The sequence below is a fragment of the Hakea prostrata genome, chromosome 10, assembly GCF_041222555.1.
Source record: "Hakea prostrata isolate BN-2017 chromosome 10, UWA_Hpros_2, whole genome shotgun sequence".
Lineage (NCBI taxonomy): Eukaryota > Viridiplantae > Streptophyta > Magnoliopsida > Proteales > Proteaceae > Hakea > Hakea prostrata.
Window position 1 is genome coordinate 48,940,298 of NC_142609.1, and position 21,073 is coordinate 48,961,370.

Consider the following 21,073-nt stretch of genomic DNA (forward strand, 5'->3'; position numbering starts at 1 on the left):
TCTTAATTATTATCTTATCCCTTACATTTTTTAAAGTAACTGGTAAATTATTTTTTTTTTTAATGAGGTTCATTTGGGCCAGCTAGTGCGCACCACGACTACATCCTCAAGGCGCTTTTTATATAATTAATATAGGCGAGCTTCACCCTAACCCCGAGGGGATTCGAACTCTGACCTCCTATGTGGATAAATTTGCATTTGAGTTCCAAGCTATCAATTAACTGATGTAAAATTTCAGAATAACTAATGAGGTGGCATTTGTATAATTTTCAGAATACCTAAAAAACCAACCGCGAGTCATGTTATATTACTGTTTTACCCTTGATTTAAATTGTAAAATTATCCTTTGATAACCTATAAATTTAAAAGATGGGTGAAGACATGCTCCCTTCACCCATCTTCTCACTTTACAAAATCAGAGAATCAAGAACCGCACTTGTTCTTGAAGGTTTATGAAGTTATGGGACTGGTCAATTTGTTATTGTTAGGGTGTACTCAAAACTGAAAATACCTCAGAAAATTGAATGGAAAAATCTTTCTCTGTATGTTGATCATCTAGCTTATGGTGACTCTACTAATTTCAACATTGATGTCATGTTTAAGGTTTAATTTCACAAGTCTGAATTGTCCTAGGAAATAGTTTCACTTACATTAATTAAGATCTTTGAAGAAATCCAGAGGGGGACGAATGATGATGCCATCACAGTTAACGCGTTTAAATTCTACCATGCTACGACAATGAAGCCGCCTTGACTGAACTTGTAATTTCATGCACTTCAACCGTCGTCGTCGAGTCATCGACCCATGTTATCTGAATGGTCGAGACTTGAATGGTGAGCATTAAATGTGCAGTATTTGTTGCCTACAAGTGATTGACACGTCGAGATTTTGGGTCAGTGTTGTGGACTTAGCACTAAAGTTGAACCGTGTTATCTGGGCTAGTTGCAAGTAGTTGAATGGTCGAGATTTCGATTTCACTAGTGGTTGAATGGTCTTGCGAAAGGGAAGCGGACAGTCGATCTTGACCTTTGACAGCACAGTATTCAGATTTAATACGCAGCATTTTAGTTGAACCCCCATTGTTATATACTGCAGCCCTGACATCAGTTTTCAATTGTTTCCCTTCCCTAGATAATTAAAAAAGCTCAAGCTAGCTCCTATGGTTCACAATCTTCTTCTGATTTTTCTTCTTCTTCTTCTTCTTCTTCTTCGTCTTCCCTTCTCTGCTTCGGCTCAGACTTACAGTAATATTGTGACCTTGGGCACATCTCTCACTGCAGGGGGTGAAAACTCTTCATGGCTCTCTCCTTCAGGTGAATTTACATTTGGGTTCCAAGCTATCAACAATCAAGATGACTTCTTGCTTGCTATTTGGTATGACAAAATACCTGAAAAGACTGTAGTTTGGTATGCAAATGGAGATAAACCAGCACCTAGAGAATCAAAAGTTCAGCTTACCCTTGATGGTAAGCTCCAGCTCAATAGCCCTCAAGGTCAGGAGATATGGAGTACCCAATCCAGTACCGTTGGTAACGCCAAGTATGCTGCAATGCTTGACACTGGCAACTTCGTCCTTGTAGATGACAACTCTGTGCGTGTATGGGAAAGCTTCAAATACCCAAGTGACACCATCCTCCCATCCCAGGTATCGTTGTATTATTTTTAATATAATAAAAATTAAAGGTTTCTTGGATTTAATTAAGTGAAATGGATCTTTCCTTTATTTCATTTATTTTTACCATTGTTTTTAGTACGTTGAAATTTTCCTAAATCATCCCCATAATTATCAAATATTCATTCTTTCTTTCTCTAATTTTTTTTTCTCTTTAAGTCTCTCAAATTTTCTAGTTTATATTTTAGAAATCTTAGGGCCTGCTTGTAAATTTGAATCCAGAGATTTCAAATCCTTGAATTCATGAATCGAGATTTATACCAAGGATTTCACTTTTTCCCCCTTAAAATGTGAATTAAGCCATTCTTGGGTATTGGGTGCAATCCATGGATTCCACCGTAAGTATAAAATTAATGAAATTTGTTAATTCACGCAGAATAACCCAATAGAACTCTATGAACGTCGATAGATTTGAGGCTAACCAAACATCAATTTTTTGAATCATGGATCAGCAGATTTGAAATCTATAAATCTAGGAGTCATGGTTCATAAAATTAACTGTTTGGCTGCCTGAATCTTTAGAATGAAATCTATAGATTCATGCTTAAAAAATATTTTTGGAGTCAGGGTTCAAATGTTTAATATTTTTATAATTGAGATTTCATCCCATACCCATAAATCTACATATTCACATTTTTAGTATAAAAATATGAATCTTTAGATTTCATGAATCCATAGATTCACACTACAAACGGGTAAAAATCTCTCATTTGTGAATCCAGAGATTTGAAATCTCTGAATTTGTGCAACCAAACAGGCCCTTATCATGCAAGGATGAACCAATTGATTTTTTTCAATTTAATTACTGAACTAATCGATTTTTATTTTCACATCATATTAAAGTGGGTATTATCTCTTTCTTTGATTTTTTTAAATTTAATTATTGAATAAATTGTTTTAATAACATTGTATATTTGTAAAGTTGTATTGAAGTAATTGTTATGTTAAAAAAATTTAAAATAATTGAACTAAAATATAATAAAATATTTAACAGTAGGTTCCGCCTGAACCCACACAATTTGTGTAGTGATTTAATGCTCGCTAGAGTGGAAGGTGATCCAAACTTATTATTTGGCCAGCTTTCTCACTATGCTATCTGTTGCTTTTGCTACATCTTTTCAACAGGTACTAGAACTGGGTAGCACGCTTTCTTCTCGACAACAACAACAACCAACCAATTACTCCACAGGAAGGTTCCAGCTCCGCCTGCTTGGTGATGGAAATCTTGTTATGAATACTATATCGTCACCAGGAGGTTACGCCTATGCTGCTTATTATGTAAGCAATACTTATAGATCTGGTCATCAAGTTGTCTTCAATGAGAGTACAGCTACCATTCATATTAGTGACATAACAGGAGCCATATTATTGAACCTCACTGTTGGGAGCATACCCTCGACCAAAACCCATTACCACCGAGCAACCATGGATTTCGATGGTATTTTCACGCAATATGCTCGACCAAAGTCCTCAATGAGTAGCAATGCCAATGAAAGTTGGTCTATTGTCTGGTCTATGCCTGATGACATATGCTCTTTTAGTAGTGAGGATGTTGGGGAAGGGTTTTGTGGTTATAACAGCATTTGCAAAATTGTGCAATATCGACCTGTTTGTCAATGCCCAAATCAATATTCGTTGGTTGATTCAACCAACACATTTAGTGGTTGCAAACCTGACTTCATACTAGAAGGATGCAATGGAAATGGATCAGAATCCCCTGAGGTTTTGTATAGAATGGAGGAGTTGCTTAACATGGATTGGCCGAATTCGTCAACCTATATAAGGCTTTACCCTTACACGGACAATGAGTGCCAAAACTCTTGCTTGTATGATTGTCAATGTGCAGCTGCTAATATCGACGGTGGTTTCTGTTGGAAGAAGACCTTACCACTTAGAAATGGAAGACAGAGGAGTGATATAAGTACGAAGGGTTTCGTCAAAGTCTCAGCAGGTAATATCACCCAGAGAGGTCATCAGCCTCCCACGGTTGCCATTGGAGAGGAGAAAAATAGAAGTTCTTTCAGTGTTGTTGCAGCTGTGCTATTGGGTAGCTCGATGTTTTTCAATTTAATTTTTCTAGTTGCAATTCTTATGATGGTTTTGACGTACCACAAGAAAGTAACAAAGAAGGTACGTGAACCAAGTTCTTTTGATACAAATCTGCATTCTTTTACTTACGAAGAACTGGACGAAGCTACAGATGGGTTCAAGGAAGAGCTGGGAAGTGGAGCTTTTGGTGTTGTCTACAAAGGAGTCTTAGGCTTGGATTCTAAACTTGTAGCTGTGAAAAAGCTAGACAAAGTGGTACCACAGGGAGATAAGGAGTTTAAGACTGAATTGACTGTGATTGGCCAGACCCATCATAAGAATCTGGTCAAATTGATTGGATTCTGTGAGGAAGGACAACACAGGCTGCTTGTGTATGAGTTCATGAGCAATGGCAGTTTAGCAAGCTTCCTTTTTAGGTCCCCTCATCCAGATTGGAACCAAAGAATCCAGATTGCATTAGGTATTGCAAGAGGACTTGTGTATTTGCATGAAGAGTGCAGTAGCCAGATCATCCACTGTGATATAAAGCCTCAAAACATACTTCTAGATGACTGTTATACAGCAAGGATTTCTGACTTTGGATTGGCCAAGCTCTTAATGACTGGTAAGAGTCAAACTAACACAGCCATTAGAGGGACCAAAGGCTATGTTGCACCTGAGTGGTTTAGGCACACGCCTATCACGGTTAAGGTAGATGTGTATAGCTACGGTGTCATGCTATTGGAGATCATTTGTTGTAGAAAAAGTGTTGAACAGGAAATGGGTGGTGATGAGAGAGCAATTCTTACCGATTGGGCATATGATTGCTATAAAGAAGGAAGGTTAGATGCCCTGGTGGAAAATGATATTGAAGTAATGAATGATTTGGGAAGGCTGGAGAGGCTACTGAGAGTAGCAATTTGGTGTATCCAAGAAGAGCCATCATTGAGACCCTCTATGAGGATGGTTGTGCAGATGCTAGAAGGAACTGTTGAAGTTTATATGCCTCCTTACCCTTATCTTTCCATCTCAGCTATTGAAAGTTAAAACCACACTGTTTCTACATCCAGCAAGTAATGTCTAGCGACTCCTCTTTCTCTGCTTTGTCATTATCTACCATTTGTTGTATGGGTTGGTAATTTAGATCTCCATTTTGTGATCAAAATTTTCTTGGTTTTAGGACTTGAATCCAATACTTACCAATAATGTTTGTCACTTTGAATTGTAATCCATGGAGAAGGTTGAGCTTGGCATTTTGAAGGCTTCTTTAGTGAATTGAGAACTAGTCTTACTTTCCTTCTTCCAATTTCTTTTGTTTCTCTTGACACAGAAAGAATCAAAGGAAACCTTCTACATCCTTCTTCCAATGTGTACCATAACAATCTCAAACCTTTCCCCGAGTCAACAATGAACACATTGCCTGAGAGTTGGAAGAATCATGGATCAGATATGTGATAAGTGAAGTTAGCGTTGGATCAATTGTGCCAAATTTTCTTAGAATTTGGTCCAATAGAGATTGATAATTGACACTAAAAATGCCCGTATATCATCAGTATAATAAACAAAATAATTAAAGTTTCAAAAACCCTTACAGCGCTTGGGTGTTTTCCAAACTGCCCTCCCTCATGCATATGAAATGTCGTCGTAAACAAATTTTCATTCCTTAAGACTGAATACTCAATCCATAAATAAAGGTATTGAACAAAAAATTATCCAGAAGTTCTAAGAGTACTGTATTTGAAGATAATAAAAGTATAGAATCCAAAATAAAATTATCACTCAAAAACAATATCATACCTTGGGCCTATCAACATGGCCAGTATTACAAAATTGTAACAGTCCTGGTATGACATGTGTCATACGATAAAGTTTTGCATCCATCGGATTATTTGACAACTAGTTAAATTTCCTAAATGACTTAGATAAGAATAATATTCCATCAAAAAACTTTTTCTTTTGTTGGAACTAGTAGTTTTATATTAGTGGGAGTAGGGGACCATCACAATTACCACCAGGACGAACAAACCCTTGATTTCTTCACAAGGATTGGTCATTATCAATTGAACAATCATATAATGATCTTTTATAAAAAAATAAAAAACTTGGATGATAATAGTATTTTTTTTTTTTTTTCCGTTAAAGCAACATCTTCTTTACAATTAGACTATTCGTAAGGCTTCTATAAGGGCTTTCATTAGTGAGCGAGTGAGGAAATTGGCGATTTTTCTATATGTTTGATATGGGAACGTATGTTGGTAGGGAGAATTGAACTCTGACCTCTTTGCTAAGAAGAACTTAGATGACAGTAGTAGCAATCTTAACTCTTACAAAATCTTTTATAGAAAGAATTAAGACTGAAATGGGCTGAAAGGCCAAAGCCCAGGCCCATTACACCTTATGTATAGTACAATTGTACAACCACCAAGTTGCAAGTGGGGGTCATTATCTTATATGGAAGCATCCCTAATGGTCCTCCAACTCTCCAAGACCAGAACCTCCATATCTCATGATAGATCCTCTAAAGACCTGCTTTATACATTTGTAGGATTTCAATTTGAATAGTCTAGAAGGCTACATTCCTACCATTCTTTCCAAAAAAATTGTCACCAATAGCCTTTTTTCCATCCCTCTAGCAAAGAACAATTCCAAATAGCCTCTCAAGTAGCCATCACTTCTTTGTGGGAATATTTATCCGTTAGTAAATTATAGTTATGAAGTGTATGAGCATTATAAACATTCCAAACATGGATTGTCAAGATGTGAATGGATGAAGAAGCACTTTCAAAACTTTAGTGTGATTTTAGAAGCTCACGGGTATATTCATTTTGTTCTCAAATTTAACTCAAAATTGCTTGGACTCATTTACTTGTCTATTAATTTACCATTGTTGAACTAGGGTTTAAGAAATTGGATTGAAATAAGCAAGATTCTCTAGCTCTACTCAAAATCATCCAATGTTCTCCCAACTAACCAAGTTCAAGCTACTATGACTAAATTTTTATTTTACGTCGAGATGCTAAGAATCAAAATCATGTTCGAATTGAATTTTATATCTCAAGTATGATTTCTCTTGATACATTAATACCTAGAGACAGTGTTGGTGAGATATAATGGCCTTTGTCTTGCACTCTAAAGCTGTCTTCAAATACTAATAACTCTACTATTGAAAACTAGGCATTCAAAAAGTGCCATAGCTTTTGTGCATAGAAAGAGACCATTTATAAAACTTACTTTCTTATTTAAATTATCAAAGAATATTTATCCTTTAAACCAAACTTTGTGAATTATGATCAAGATGTTTGAAGAAAAGAACTCTTTGGTTAGTGAAAAATATACTAGAAATTAGAGCCTTAACCGCTAAGTCACCTCCAAAAGCTTACTCTATAAATAACATACACACAAAAGTATACATATCAACATTTATCAAAAAACATTTTGAGCTCATCATTGACTCCAACATCTAAATCTTCATCTTAAAAGATTATCTCTCTAGGGTTAGGTTAGAGGCATCCAGATGTTCATTGTGAAAGGTGTGAAGGAATGGGGGGTTAGAGTCCGAAACACTTACTAGTCGAGAGAGCACATACTGCTCCTTGATGCTTCTCCACCGCACAATAGGGGTGGAATTATGTAAGACCCACTAGAGGCTCCACCTCTAAATTATTTAATCAATATTAGACGTGAACCCTATAAGGCCACACATATTTTGTGTAGAAAAAGCATCAGAGAAGTAGTATGTGCTTCCATGATGATGAGGTGATCATGCAGGGCCTCCCATTACATACTAAGGCCCAACAATGGAGTAGGCCTGGGTAAGGAGTTTTTGCAAGTGGCCCATGAAGTTTTTTCTTTTTTTGTAAACGGCCCACGATGAACTTGAGCTCGGCATTTTTTTCAGATTCGCAATGGAATGCTACATGATATTGGTGAAGGTTTTGATCACCTGGTTGTGGAAAGTGATTGTAATTCTGTAATCTTATACCTTCTACATCCTGAGAAGCCTATTCCTTCTGTCTGCTCGTATTGATCTCAGACATCAGAAGGCTGGGGACTTCACTGTTAACTGTTTCTTTCTCTTACATTCCAAGAAGTATCAACTGTGCAGCTGATGCTTTTGTTCGAAGTGCCACGTCTTATCCCGTGTATGACCATAAGGCCTTGCTCCTCTCCTTGGATTCAGGACTTATGCTCTCCTGATTCCTCGGCTTTTTTCACGCCCTCTTTTCCAGTTTGAATGAGATTACTCTCGTACCAAAAAAGAAAAAAAGCTCAGTTAGAAGTTAGAACCTCAATGTGAATTTTCACATCTTCAGTTCTTTCTCTTGGTAACTGTACCCTATCGCAGAGTAAATAGACTGCAATCTGAAAAGGTTCGATTTTCTCTGTATTTTGTTCTTTGAATTGTTTGAGTTTAAGTGTAGAGATTTCTTTGATTTTGAAAACTCTCATAATCCGATGGCTGTTGAACTACTCTGCAAGTTAACAGGAGAAATTTGTGTCTTACCTGCTTGAGTGACGATTTCAAGATTCAAGATCCTCGTCTCCATTGTAGTAGCTGCAATTGTCCATATCTGGTTAGGGTTTTTTTTTTTTCTTTCTTTTTCTGGGAAAGATGAAAGATTCGTTGGACCACTTTCAATGATCATATCCTCATCGTAGGATTTTTTCGTAGGTTAAAGAAAAGTAAAAAGAGTTTGCATTGTGCTTGTTTCTTCCATTTCTCCGTTTGATTTGTAGTGTCAGCCTCGGCTCGAACTGAATGAATTATTACCCGATATATTTGAAGCATCAGAACTCAGCAGCTGTGTAATTAACCTTTGTGTTAATTTTCGTGTTTCTTCTCTTATAATTCTCATCCCCTCTAATAGAAATATATATTAATAACTCGTAAATCTGTAAGAAAAAGGGTTCAATGGGAAGTCTAGGGTCTAAAAGGGAGTATCTTGGAGTTACGGAACCAATATCGTTGAGTAACCCTACCGAATTTGATGTGATCAAGACCCGCGAGCTTGAAAAGGTTAGTTTTATATGGAAGCCACGTTCCTTCCAATCCTCTTCGTATTATTAACTTTTGGAACTAGTGCTGTGCATCCATGAATCTTAGCTGAGACTTTCTATGTTCAGTACCTTGCGGATGTTGGCCTGTATGAAAGTCAGGAAGAGGCTGTATCTAGGGAAGAAGTGCTTGGGCGTTTGGACCAGGTGGGTTTCATTGATTAAGGTGTCAATTTTTGGTATTGTGGTCTTTATATCTTTCTGATTCTAATGCTATTGACACTGCTTGATTGTTGAAAACTTGAACAGATTGTTAAGAAATGGATAAAAGCAGTTAGCCGAGCTAAGGGTTTCAATGAGCAGGTGGTCCAGGAAGCAAATGCCAAAATATTCACATTTGGTTCATACAGGCTGGGGGTATGTTTTTGCTTTTGTGAGTTTGTTATTGAATCAATGGCTTCTGCTTGTAAAATAAAACATGTTCCGAAGGAATCAATATGGGGTCAGGGGAAGCAGGAAATTTATTTTTCAAGGTATCTGATTGTATTAATTTTTTATTTGATGGTTGAATGCACTGTTTATGTGCAAATGTTTGTCCATACTAATGCCTTGCTATGGAGACTATTATGGTGCACACTGTTGAGCTTCTGCTATGAGTAGGCCACAGTTTCAGTTCGATGATGTTGTTTTTACCATATTTACCTGCTTCCAACATACTGTTATTTCAGTTTGCCCAGTATACTGTCCTGACTGAAAGGTTACTGCATATCAGTCGCTGAACATAGTCATCAGTAAATGGCTCTGCCAACTTTTGGAATCCAGTTAAACATCCAAATAGGTTTCAGATCTGCCCAGCTAGTAGATTTGATAGACACATCAGCGCAAGCTTGGTTGAAATCAAATGATCATTTACCAGAGAACAAGATCTCTATAAATTTCTGATCAATGTAGGAGATATGACAATAGTGGATCTCCAAAACTATGAATAAACCGAGCAGCTAGATTAAAAGATATAGCCTAAACTATGAGAAGGAATCCAACCTACACTAGCTTTGGCATCCATCAAGGTTCCATGCTGTATTCCACAGTAGAGCATTTTGCATCCGCATGACCATATTCTCTCTCACAGATACAGACTCTAAAGTTCAAGGCTAAATTGTTGGTAGTGGTTATGATCCCCCTATTAAAGCTTAAATAAATTCTTCAGAACTAACTACTTAATCCTGTATCACTTTTTTTGGATGAATAAACAAATTTATTAACCAAAGGGAAGAAAGGGCGAGGGGAAAGAATATGACGAAAAGCCATATGAAAAGAAGACAGTTTGAACAAGTGATTCCGAACCTTACAATTAAGCTTAAAATACAATACTAGACAAAATGGACAAAATCCAAGGCTAGTAAGCCAAGCTAGACAAGCAGAGAAGGGTGCAAGAAATTGACTTCTCAAGTTGTTGGCTCCTCATGTCGAGGGATCCGAGGAGGAGCAATTGGGCCAATAGCAACCATGCGACAGGTTGCAAAAATATGCAGATGGGGCTTCACAGGTGTTGCTCAGAACTTCAAGTGAACCAGAGCCAGGGATCAACCAGCAGTCGTCATCGATCTGGCTCCACTTGGTTAGGCAAAGAGGCAGAAGTGAAAGAGAAGTAGAGGAGGAGGGTGGAGTAGATGACAAGGCGACGGTCTTGGGCTGGCCACCATTATCAATCTGGCTCTGTTCCTCCAGACAAGAAGTAGATAGGTAGCAAGAAGCATAGGAGAGGTGAGAGAAAGAGAAGCAGGCAACTGGACAAGAGAGAGAAGCAAAGGGAAGAGTAGAGTAACTGGTACCAATTCGCAGAAGAGGAAAAGATGTGGGGGGTGGGGAGGGAGAGGGTGTTTAGGGCACTGAGCACTCTCGGGTTTAGAGAAGAGGGTAGTAGGAAGAGGAGAAAGAGACATAGAAGTAGAGGGAAGAGGAGAGAAGATCAGCTTCCCTTGGCACTTGGCATTGGTGACGGAAAAGAAAGGGAAAAAGGGTCTAGGGTTTAGAACTAGCATATGCCCACAAAAAAAAAAAAAGAAGAAGCCTCCCCCACAAAAAAATCCTCTATCACTAATTCCCAAATATTCGAGCTTTCAAGAATGGCCCATTGAAATGGAAAATACATACAATATGTCAGCCCTTGAATCATATAACCCATTGGACATTCAGAATCTAACATTTTAGTCCATTTCTGGTCTGGTTTGATAGCCTGGTTGTTTCTGGTCTTCTTGTTCTGCATCCTTATTGTAGGCTTACTGTCATGGTTGGTATCTCGGGCTTTTACTTCGTGCCTTTGGCATCCCTTGTCCCCTCCATCTCCCTCTTGGCTTGCAGCTCTCCAAAAGTGTGGTGGTTTATCATATATTCCAAATTTATTTCTTTATAAATTCGTAATCTGGCATCTGGATAGAATATGATCATCAGGGTAGTAAACTATAAGCAACAAACTATTGCTGGTAAGCAGAGTCACTTTCTAGGTCAAATAGATATGACAGGGTTTTACAGTAAGTTTGATAACGTTTCTATGCTAGGAGTACAGTTCTTTGGAAAAAAAATATTTTTTCAGTTTTATATGTTTATAGAATGCTTCTAGAATGACTCAAAAGGCGTTCGGTAAACATGTTCCAAAAATAGTTCCTGAACATTTTCAGAACAATAACGTGTTTGATAAACATATCCCAAGCTATCTGTTCTTGGCAGAAATTCACTTTAATATGCATCAATAATTACAAAAATGGCATTATCATTTGATTATATAGTATGACCATGTACTTGTCAATTCCATCCAAAATAAGGTACCTTATTATTACATAGATGCTTAACCCAAAATAATCAATATTGATAGTTCAAATTGTTACGTAGTCACAAAATGATCAAGCATTGTGCTTCCATTGATGTCTTACAAATAGTTTTTCTTTATCATTGAAAACATATATCCTAATTGAAGTCGGACTCCAACCTTCGTCAAACTTTACTTAGTAAGACTGTCTTGACTTCCTTTGGTAGCCGCAAGTTCCTTCTTGTATCTTTCCACAGTCTAGAATCCAACCTACAATCAAGTGACTGAAACACCCCCCCCCCCCTCTCTCTCCCTAAACCAAAAAAATGATGATAATAAAAATAAAACATTAATTTTGGTTGGAATCCTGGATCAAGACCTGCATCTATATTGTGTTTTTTCAAAAACAAAGAAAAAGAAAAAGAGGAGGATTGAGAGCATTGGTGAACCAAACCATTTGCACACTCTTTGAGGCAATTGTTCATGGGAATTGCCCAGTTAAATCCTTAAGAACATTCACTAAGATTTTAAACCAAATGATCCCCAGAACCCCTCCCATACCCAATTCCAGGCTTCCTAGGTATCTCTTAACAAATCCGTATAATCTCATACGGATTTGTTACCATCTGATCCATCACAAACCCATCCCATAGGATTTGTTAAAACATTAGATATCCCAAAACCTATCCATAACAAATTTGCCCATCTCTAGCTATCTCAAAGTATACCCATATACGCCACATTTAACAATTTTATCCATCCCATCTAGTTTTATTAGCGACCATTACACCCTAGTTTTGGGTATCGGTCTACTGGTTCAACAAAAGAGATTCTGGGCTAACCCTACTTCTAGGGAAACAATCAACCCTAACCTTAGAATTTGGTTACATCAATGGGTGGTTGGGCTAGATTTAGGTTCTTGTATTTAGGGTTATAAGGAATCCGAAAATTTAAGAAAATGATATTAATAAAGGGGTTGGGAAGATTTACCGAACTTGCTGGAGCTGATATAATTCAATGAGAAAGTGAAAGATCATAGATTGTAATGGCAGGCGAAATCCACGACCTTGAGGGGGCATAAATAGGGGCCGAACTGCCTTACAACTTGAATTCGTGGTTAACTCGGTTAATGTTACAGTTGAAAATTTGACCTTGACTTGATCAGGAGTTTTGCTTTTGTATGTGTCACTCGTTGGTGGTTTACGTGTAGGCTGATGTGATACTAAAAATTATTTGTAATAAGAAGCAATCTCATTGTTGTAATTTTTTCTTCTTATGACATTTATATCTGGTCGTTCAATAAATCTCATCATAGTGAACTGTCTGTAAATTTAGGTGCATGGCCCTGGTGCAGATATAGATACACTATGTGTGGGTCCTAGACATGCATCAAGAGAAGTGAGATCAGCTCTTCGCTCAAGTTGATGTATTGATTTCAAATTTGATTTGAAGGATGTTTTAAATTCTTCCTTTTCTTTTTTGATGGGTTTATTTACCCTTAAAATTGAAGTTCAGGAGGATTTCTTCATCGAACTTCGCAAGATGCTGGTTGAGATGCCTGAAGTAACAGAATTACACCCTGTGCCCAACGCTTATGTCCCTGTGATGAAGTTCAAATTTAATGGGGTTTCTATAGACCTTCTTTATGCGAAGCTCTCAATTTGGGTCATTCCTGAGGTAAATTTCATAATTTCCTAAGGTTGAATTTGTTTTATTTTAAATAATACACTAAAAAAATAGTAGTTATTGGAAAATTTTATTCATATTTTTCTGTCATTTGGCATCTTTCGTTGGACATGACTAACAAGCATATTTGAACATGATTTGAGGGCGGAAACAACCCCATTTATATGAATGGGTTGAGTCCTTTATGGGTGCCAAGAGTAATAATAATCAAAATGTTAAAATTGATCACTCAGAAATCACAAACAGAATGGGAATTAAATCAATGCAACACACTGATTTAACATGGTCCATACACTAAGACGACGTGGTACATCCACGGGTGAAGAACTTTCACTATGCATGGAAGAAGCTTACAGTGGAGTTCTCTCAAAACTATCGTAATGGCGTTACAAAACTCTCACCATAAGGGGAAAATCCCCAAATTTCACAATGACTTTACCAGAGGTTGGACGGACATGTGTATAGAGTTTCAATTAGGCATATTGGTTGATCCGCCCAAGCCCTTTGCTTCCATCATAAATCTCGGAAAACAGATCATTCGGGTCTTCCACCAAATATGTCGTTGGGTCAGCCTTCAAAGCCAGATACAAGAATTTGGGTCACACATAACACAAGATACTATCACTATTTTGGTGAAATAACATCTTGACTTTGAAATAGATGTTGTTTCCCCCCAGCTTTTTGTATTGCATATCAACAAAGCATTATTTTTCGTAACATTCCTGGTAAAATTTCTGTATAGTGAACTAACATAGGCAAGTGATGATTACTGTAGCATTGGTTATTTACTTATATATGATATAATTTGGTCAGCTGTGAAGTGTGTACTGCACATTGATTGGATACTTTTCTTTGGTGGTGTTAATGACTTTACTTTCTTTGATTAGTTGATAGGTTTGTATAGATGAACAGCATCATTTGGGTTTAGAAGTGATAATGATTATTCATTATATGTGGGGGAGTTCCTGAATTTATGAGTTATGTATTGCAGTCGTTGACATATTTATTGATGAATGCCAGATTGAGCTTGACTGTTTGTTACAAATGTAAAAGCCTTTTGGTTCATTATGTACTTTTCTCTTTCTAGAATCTGTGAGGTCCTTCATGGAAGATGTCGGTTCTATTCAATGACCTTAGTTACTTCAGGTTGGACATTGTTATCCTAATTGTTTATAGTGGGTAAAATATAAATGACTTATTAGCCCATCTGGTATGGTTTGTCTGATGACTTCTTTTCTTTTTAGGATTATTATTATTATTATTGTGTGTGTGGGGGGGGGGGGGGGTTGGGGAGGGAGTTGGTGCATTGTATGCTATATAGGATACTTATCTAAGAAAAGGGAATAACCTAACTGGAGCGATCTATTTGGTCAGTCCAATCGAATCTTTTGAAAAAAAGAACACACTGCCCGGCACCCTATGTCCGTGCCATCAGCATAGGAAATTTTGCCAGCATGAAGGGTATTTTGGTCATTTTGGGCAATCCCAATTAAGCCCAATTAGGTCTAGCCACAAGTAGACTTTTATTTGGAGTCCAACTCTAATCTTATTTTGTAAATTGAATTAGCCTATGACAAGTTAAGTAAGAGTCCTAGTCTATTAGGAGTTCTATTAAAACAGAGTTCCTTTAGTTGCTATCCTAATTTCATTAGGAGTCTAGTCCTACTTTTATGTTGTTCTTGGAGCCAGTCTAGGAGTAGTTTAAGTTGTTGTCTTATTTTTAATAGGATTCCTTAAGATAAGAGTCCTCTGTTTTGCTTTTAAAGTTGAGTCCCAGTAGGAGTCTTTCAATAAGGGCTATAACTACAACCTATTCCTTGTGACCAAATCAATTTTTGGAATGAGTCAAATTTACTGGGGAGGATTACTACAGTGAGGATGTGTGATTGTGAGTTCTAAAGCTTCTAACTCAAGAGAAGCTTGCGGCAACGTGGTTATTGGAACATTGACATTCGATCTTCTTCCCTGAGCATTCAATTTGTAAGTCCTTAATCCCCAAGCCTTTCCCCTCTCTTTCCCTCATCGCACTCAAACCTAACAGCCCTCCAGTCCCAATCGCCAGTCCCCCTTCCCCCCCCCCCCTTTTCTTCCCCAAACTGTAGAACTACATATCTCTCGAACATGTCCTCCAAATCCCACCCCCTTTGGAATCATCACCCCTCCCCTCCTTAACACTCGATTGCAAACCTTACCTAATTACCTGCTTAAAATCCTAAAATCTGAAACTCCCTCTTCTTTTTCCCAAACCCTTCAAGACCACCCAAACCCCACCATAGAAATCCGTCGTCTCTTAGGATCGTCTTCTCCTCCCTCCATCTAGCACTCGACCCTAGCCCTAGTGACCCCCCCCGGGGTGTGGATCATCTCCCCTAATGGCATTATAACCACAAATTATGTGGGGACTACAAGTAAAAATAATAAAATATTTAAAAAAAAATAAATCTCATCACCCTAACCTTGTGGCCCCCCCCCCATAATTTGTGGTCAACAGCCGTTGGGGGAGACAATCCGGACTCCCCCCCCAACAAAAAAAGGAAAAAAAAAACTTGGAACTATAAACCGTAATTTCCCAAAACCCTAGAACTTTTAGAATTCAATTGTGAAACCTAAAACAGCAAGCATCGGGTCTGTATTTTCTTCATCCTAATCCTCTAAACTCTAGCCAAACTTAGTATTCCATCCTACAAAGCCTAAAACCCCTTAACAACCCTGAATCCCTAACCACCGGGTTCTAGAATAATGGCCTGTTGATTCTCCTTATTAGATCCTGGATTTTGGCCTCACTCCAGTGAGGTTACATCAAAGGGCCAAGCCCAACCAAAGAAAGAAAAGAAAAGGTCCAACAAATGGCAAAATGCCTAAAAACAACGCAAAACAAGCGAGCAGTGAAAGAAAGAGAGCAAACTAGACTAAAATGGATCAAGAAACCAGAACCTAATTTCTTTGTCTGTTCTTTTTCTGTCTTTCTAGAAGAAGACTTTCACAATGAAATCTTCATCAATATGGTGGTGCCCTTTGGCAGAGCGGTTGTTTCTCCTACAACCGTAACAATCTGTCTTAGGGGTGCCCTCAAAGATGTTGGTATCCTCAAAAGAAACAAGGTTTTCATCATCCTCAATAGGGCCAGATCCCTCTGCGCACTCAAGAGGGGAGTCTAGATCACCATGGGTCCCTAGAATAGAGGGCTCATCATTTGTAGCCTCTACTGGAGAATTCTCAGTAGTTAGAGCCATAAGCGAAGGAAAGGGTTGTTGGCAAGACTCTTGAGAAGGTTAGAGATCCCAAGTTCAAAAGAGGTGGGCAGCCAACAAGGGATAGGGAAGGAGGAAGGGGTTTTAAGGGTTAGGTAAGGCACAAAAATAGGGAAGGGGGTTGGAGAGGAGATGGTTGGGCCGGGTCCTTGAGGGAAAAAACACATTTGTTAGACACAAGTGTCCTCATCACATGGGGCAAAATAATATAATAATAATAAAAGTTAAAAGAAAAAAGAAAAAGAAGAGAGAGAATGAGAGAATAAAGGGTGATGGGACCATTACAGTGTGACTGTGTGAGCAGGAGGGGGGGGGGCAGGGGAAAAAGGGGTGTTGGAGGGGGGGACTCAGAGCTCCAGAGAAGATTCTGATCCAGAAATTAGACTCCACCTTGTGCTACACGTGATGATAGAACTTAGAAGTCTTCACTGTTGAAATCTGCATTGAGGTCTATCTCCCTAAGAAGTGGTACATGATCCTCTGTTGCTCCTCTGCTATGACTTTGTTGGTGACAATGTCGAGATCCTTCTATGTCACCTACAGCCAATGGGTGTTGTTTTTGGTCAATTCTATGACCAATTCCAATTTGTCCAATGTTGGCCAATCCAATCTGAATCATAATCAGCTGGGATTGTTCCTATCCCAATTCTGTGTTTTTTAAGTCATGGTTTCCACTGGAAATGTCCAAGTTTTATCCCTTATTTTTGTACCCCAAGTATTAACTATGAGACATACTGCTGCTCAAGACTTGGATTAATGGACATGTTTGCTACCAATGTCTAATGCTCTCACCTACTTCTCCAAGATCCATCTATCTAAAAGATGACTATCTTGTTGATCCATGTGGGAAGTGAAGTTGTTGACTTTGTTCTTCAAGATGTTATTCTGTAGCAGGACTTGGATGCTGCTCTTCACCCATTGGTCCAAGTCCTGTCCATCTAAGAATGATCATCTTGTTGATCTGTGTTGGATGTGTCTTTGTTAACTGCCTCAATATGTTCTTCTGTTGCAGGACCTGGATGTTTCTCAAGATTTGATATTGCAGAATGTAGATGACTGGACAGTTCGTAGTCTTAATGGATGCCGAGTTACTGATTATATTTTACGTTTAGTGCCAAATATTCAGGTTTCGCTAGCATTTTACAATTAAAATTGCATGATTATGTTGATATCAAATTGTACTATGATTGATCTATTTATTTTTTCTGATGTGTAATGTAGAATTTCCGTATGACTTTGAGATGCATGAGGTTTTGGGCAAAAAGACGGGGTGTTTATTCAAATGTGAGGCAGTTCCTTTTCTTTTTTTCGTTTTCTGAATTAAACAGGGTTTTATTGTTGTGCTTTTTCCTTCCTCCCGTCCCCCCCCAACCCCAACCACTTTGGTTAGGCTTTATTCGATGTCATATTCTTTTTATTTTGTGTCTGATGGCCAGGTTGCTGGGTTTCTTGGTGGAATACACTGGGCATTGCTGGTTGCTCGAATCTGCCAGCTATACCCAAATGCACTACCCAGTATGTTGGTATCTCGGTTCTTCCGGGTTTTTGGCCAGTGGCCATGGCCAAACCCTGTCATGCTATGCACCATTGATGAAGGTTCGCTGGGACTACCTGTTTGGGATCCAAGAAAATATTCCCGAGATGGACTACATTTGATGCCCATAATTACTCCTGCTTACCCTTGTATTAACTCTAGCTATAATGTCTCATCAAGCACATTGCGTATAATGACAGAGGAGTTCCAGAGGGGAAATGAAATTTGTGAGGTGTGCTTTAAGCTTTAATGCCTAGCTAATTTGTGGTAGAAATTTGTTCCCCACCAGTTATTATGATTATTGCATGATCTGTTTATAGTTCTCAGGACTTTCTAATTGGGCGTCATAAATGACAAAAATTACAGACACTTGACTCTGCATGATTTTTATTTAGACAATATGCAGATGTCTGTTAAGTCAAACTGCAGTCTTAATGATATAAATGTCAGAGTTGGATGCTTGACATGTGTCCAATATAAAAATAAAATCCTCCTTTTTAGGAAATGAGAGAGAAGCTTTGGGTTCCTACATTTTCAGAATTTTCCTTAAAAAAGAAGATTTTGTTCTTAGATTTGAGTAATTTGACATGTCTCAAACATCCAATCATGTGGATGGAGTTTTTCCTTTCCATGTAAGTGGACGATCTGGACTCTCAATATCAGTGTCAAGAGATTTCTGTATCCTCAAATATTTATTGGTCATACATGTCCATCCAAGAGCTAACAGTACTGGTTAAATTTTTGCAGGCCATGGAGCAAAACAAGGCTAACTGGGATACTCTCTTTGAGGTTTACCCTTTCTTTGAAGTTTATAAAAATTATTTGCAGATTGACATTACTGCTGAAAATGATGATGACCTGAGAAAGTGGAAGGGTTGGGTAGAATCTCGACTTCGCCAGCTTACTTTGAAGGTAAGAGACTTAACTTAACATTTTCATTCCCTTGTGCTGGTCTTTTCTGTGATGACTAAACCATGGCTTTCACCTTCCCAATGCTGGTGAGATTGTTTAGTCATCACCCTAGTAGAGTGATCTGGGCTGCAGGCCATGAATAATGTTTCAACCTAGCAAGAAATCCTTAGCTATCATATGGTCTTATTTTTCTTCCAAAATATTGCCAGGGGATGGGCTCACTCTATAGAAAAGGGTTTTGATCATAAAGCTTCGATCTGAGCTCGCATCTCAAGGAGCCATAAGCCGTCAACTGCTTTTTCATTCTCCTGTCCTTTCCTCATATTTCTGTTCTCATTTGTTCTGTTTATCTACATTCAGATCGAGAGAGACACATTTGGTATGCTTCAATGCCACCCGCACCCAAATGATTTTTTGGACAGATCCAGGCCATTCCATTGTTGTTACTTCATGGGCCTCCAACAAAAAAAGGGTGTTTCTGTAAGTGAAGTTCAAGGCAAAAAATTTGATATAAGGGCTGCTGTAGAAGAATTCAAGCACTCTGTTGGAATGTATACATTATGGAAACCAGGAATGGAGATCCAAATATCCCGTATAAGGCACAATGATATTCCTCTTTTTGTGTTTCCTGGTGGAGTTCGGCCTTCTTGTCCTGTGAAAGGAATGCGGGAGAGTAGGTTTGTCACGAAATCAAAAACTGATTTGGCTGATAAATCATTGTAATACCACAGCAGGCGATGTGGATGTCATAGATGACAAGAAGAGAAAATTGGATGATAATATTAGCACAAGAAATGCAGAGTGCTTGTCATCAGTTACTTCTGCCAGTGGGAGAATTACTGAGGTGTCTGGATTTTATAGCCCTCTTTCTCTTAGGCATTCTTTCCCCACTACTCCTACACTCTGTAATAGGAAGCTGCATGGATGCAAACACTTCAGGAGGAAGACATAATCAACTTGAAGCTGATTCACCCTGTAATGAAGCTGAAGGATCTGTAGGATGTAGCCTACCTGTGATACCGATGTCTAGTGCTGGTTTATCATGCAAAGAGGCAGAGAAGCTTGCCATTGAGAACATTTCTGGTCCAGCAGCTCCCCACCCAGATCTTCCAGAAGAGCTTGGTGCATTTGAAGATGAATTTAGCATGATAGATAGAGCAAAAACTTCTGGAGGGTGTGCGAATGACAGCAGTGCTGAGTCTTTGACAACAAAGGTAGAAGTGAAAGAAGTAGGTTCAACTACATGCCCTTTCCAGAGCGGAAGCTTAAAGGAGCTGGAGGTTTGTTTTCCTCACTTGTTCATTGTTCCCCTACATATGTAGATATCATGATGCTATGGCCAGGTGTTAAACAAGTGAGTGCTTGACTGACGCGCTGAGAAATTGCATAAGGCAAAAAAGAGATGGATTTCCTTTTTTCTCTTTCCTGTCTTTGGTACGTAGGGTTAGGTGGTAGTATGGGAGGAAGAAAGCGGAATGTGGAAAGTGATTACCTTTTAATTGGAGATGAGATCTTTTCACAAGCAGTTTCTTAAAAAAGAGGAAGATGTTGTACAACCAACAGAGTAAGAATTACAATATTTTGTGGTATCTTTACTCAACCACTTAACATTCTGTGTGTGCTTGACCATCTGTATGTCAGAACGAGACAATTGTGAGAGAATTATCTGGGTGATTTAAAATAGGTGTTTCACTTGGCTATCACGGGCGCCACTTAACCAGAATAAGTATACATAACAATTTAGATACTGTTGAGATGTGTGTTGATCTGTTCTGAAGAGCAGGAAGGTAGATGGTTTTGTTTTCTTTTCTCGCTCCCCCCTCCTGCCTGCAAAGCCTACTGCATTGACCACTCCAATTGTTAATGCATTGCCTGCTTCAACATCGATAACTCGGCAGAAGCCTCTCATCAGGTACTCCATTTATTTAATTCTCTCTGCAGTGTGAATTCCTGAAATGATTGAATCCTTGATCCCTTTGGTTGGTTAACCGATTTATTTCCAGGTTGAGCTCAGCTTCTAAGGCAAATGCTTGGCCAAAAGCTTGTGAAGACATTGTCAGTGAAAGTGAATGCTGGAGAATTCCCAAGTTTTTTTTTTGTCTTCTACAGTAAGCATTTAGAAGATTCTTCTGGTTGATTCGACTGCAGGTCCAGTTGCGTTGTAGGTCGGTGATGTTTTTTTATACTTA

At 38.4% G+C, this 21,073-nt stretch overlaps 1 protein-coding gene and 1 pseudogene across 2 annotated transcripts; both read left to right on the plus strand.

The window, feature by feature from the left end:
* Positions 1–1,110: 1,110 nt before the first annotated feature.
* Positions 1,111–5,010, plus strand: LOC149003683 (G-type lectin S-receptor-like serine/threonine-protein kinase LECRK3). Its single transcript, XM_089138402.1, has 2 exons — positions 1,111–1,645; positions 2,798–5,010. The coding sequence occupies exons 1-2, from the start codon at positions 1,160–1,162 to the stop codon at positions 4,745–4,747; spliced, it is 2,436 nt and encodes an 811-aa protein (XP_088994528.1). The 5' UTR covers positions 1,111–1,159; the 3' UTR covers positions 4,748–5,010.
* A 2,630-nt stretch (positions 5,011–7,640) lies between these two features.
* Positions 7,641–20,755, plus strand: LOC149003684 (nuclear poly(A) polymerase 1-like; annotated as a pseudogene). Its single transcript, XR_016170175.1, has 10 exons — positions 7,641–8,717; positions 8,825–8,902; positions 9,005–9,112; positions 12,837–12,899; positions 13,017–13,178; positions 17,451–17,564; positions 17,660–17,722; positions 17,875–18,204; positions 18,720–18,884; positions 19,245–20,755. The product of XR_016170175.1 is annotated as a nuclear poly(A) polymerase 1-like (transcript).
* The last annotated feature ends 318 nt before the right edge of the window (positions 20,756–21,073 follow it).

Excerpts from the sequence above, each read along its gene's own strand:
- LOC149003683 (XM_089138402.1), top strand. The coding sequence starts at position 1,160 with ATGGTTCACAATCTTCTTCTGATTTTTCTTCTTCTTCTTCTTCTTCTT. Across the intron at positions 1,646-2,797 it reads ACACCATCCTCCCATCCCAG|GTACTAGAACTGGGTAGCAC; the intron begins GTATCGTTGTAT and ends TCTTTTCAACAG.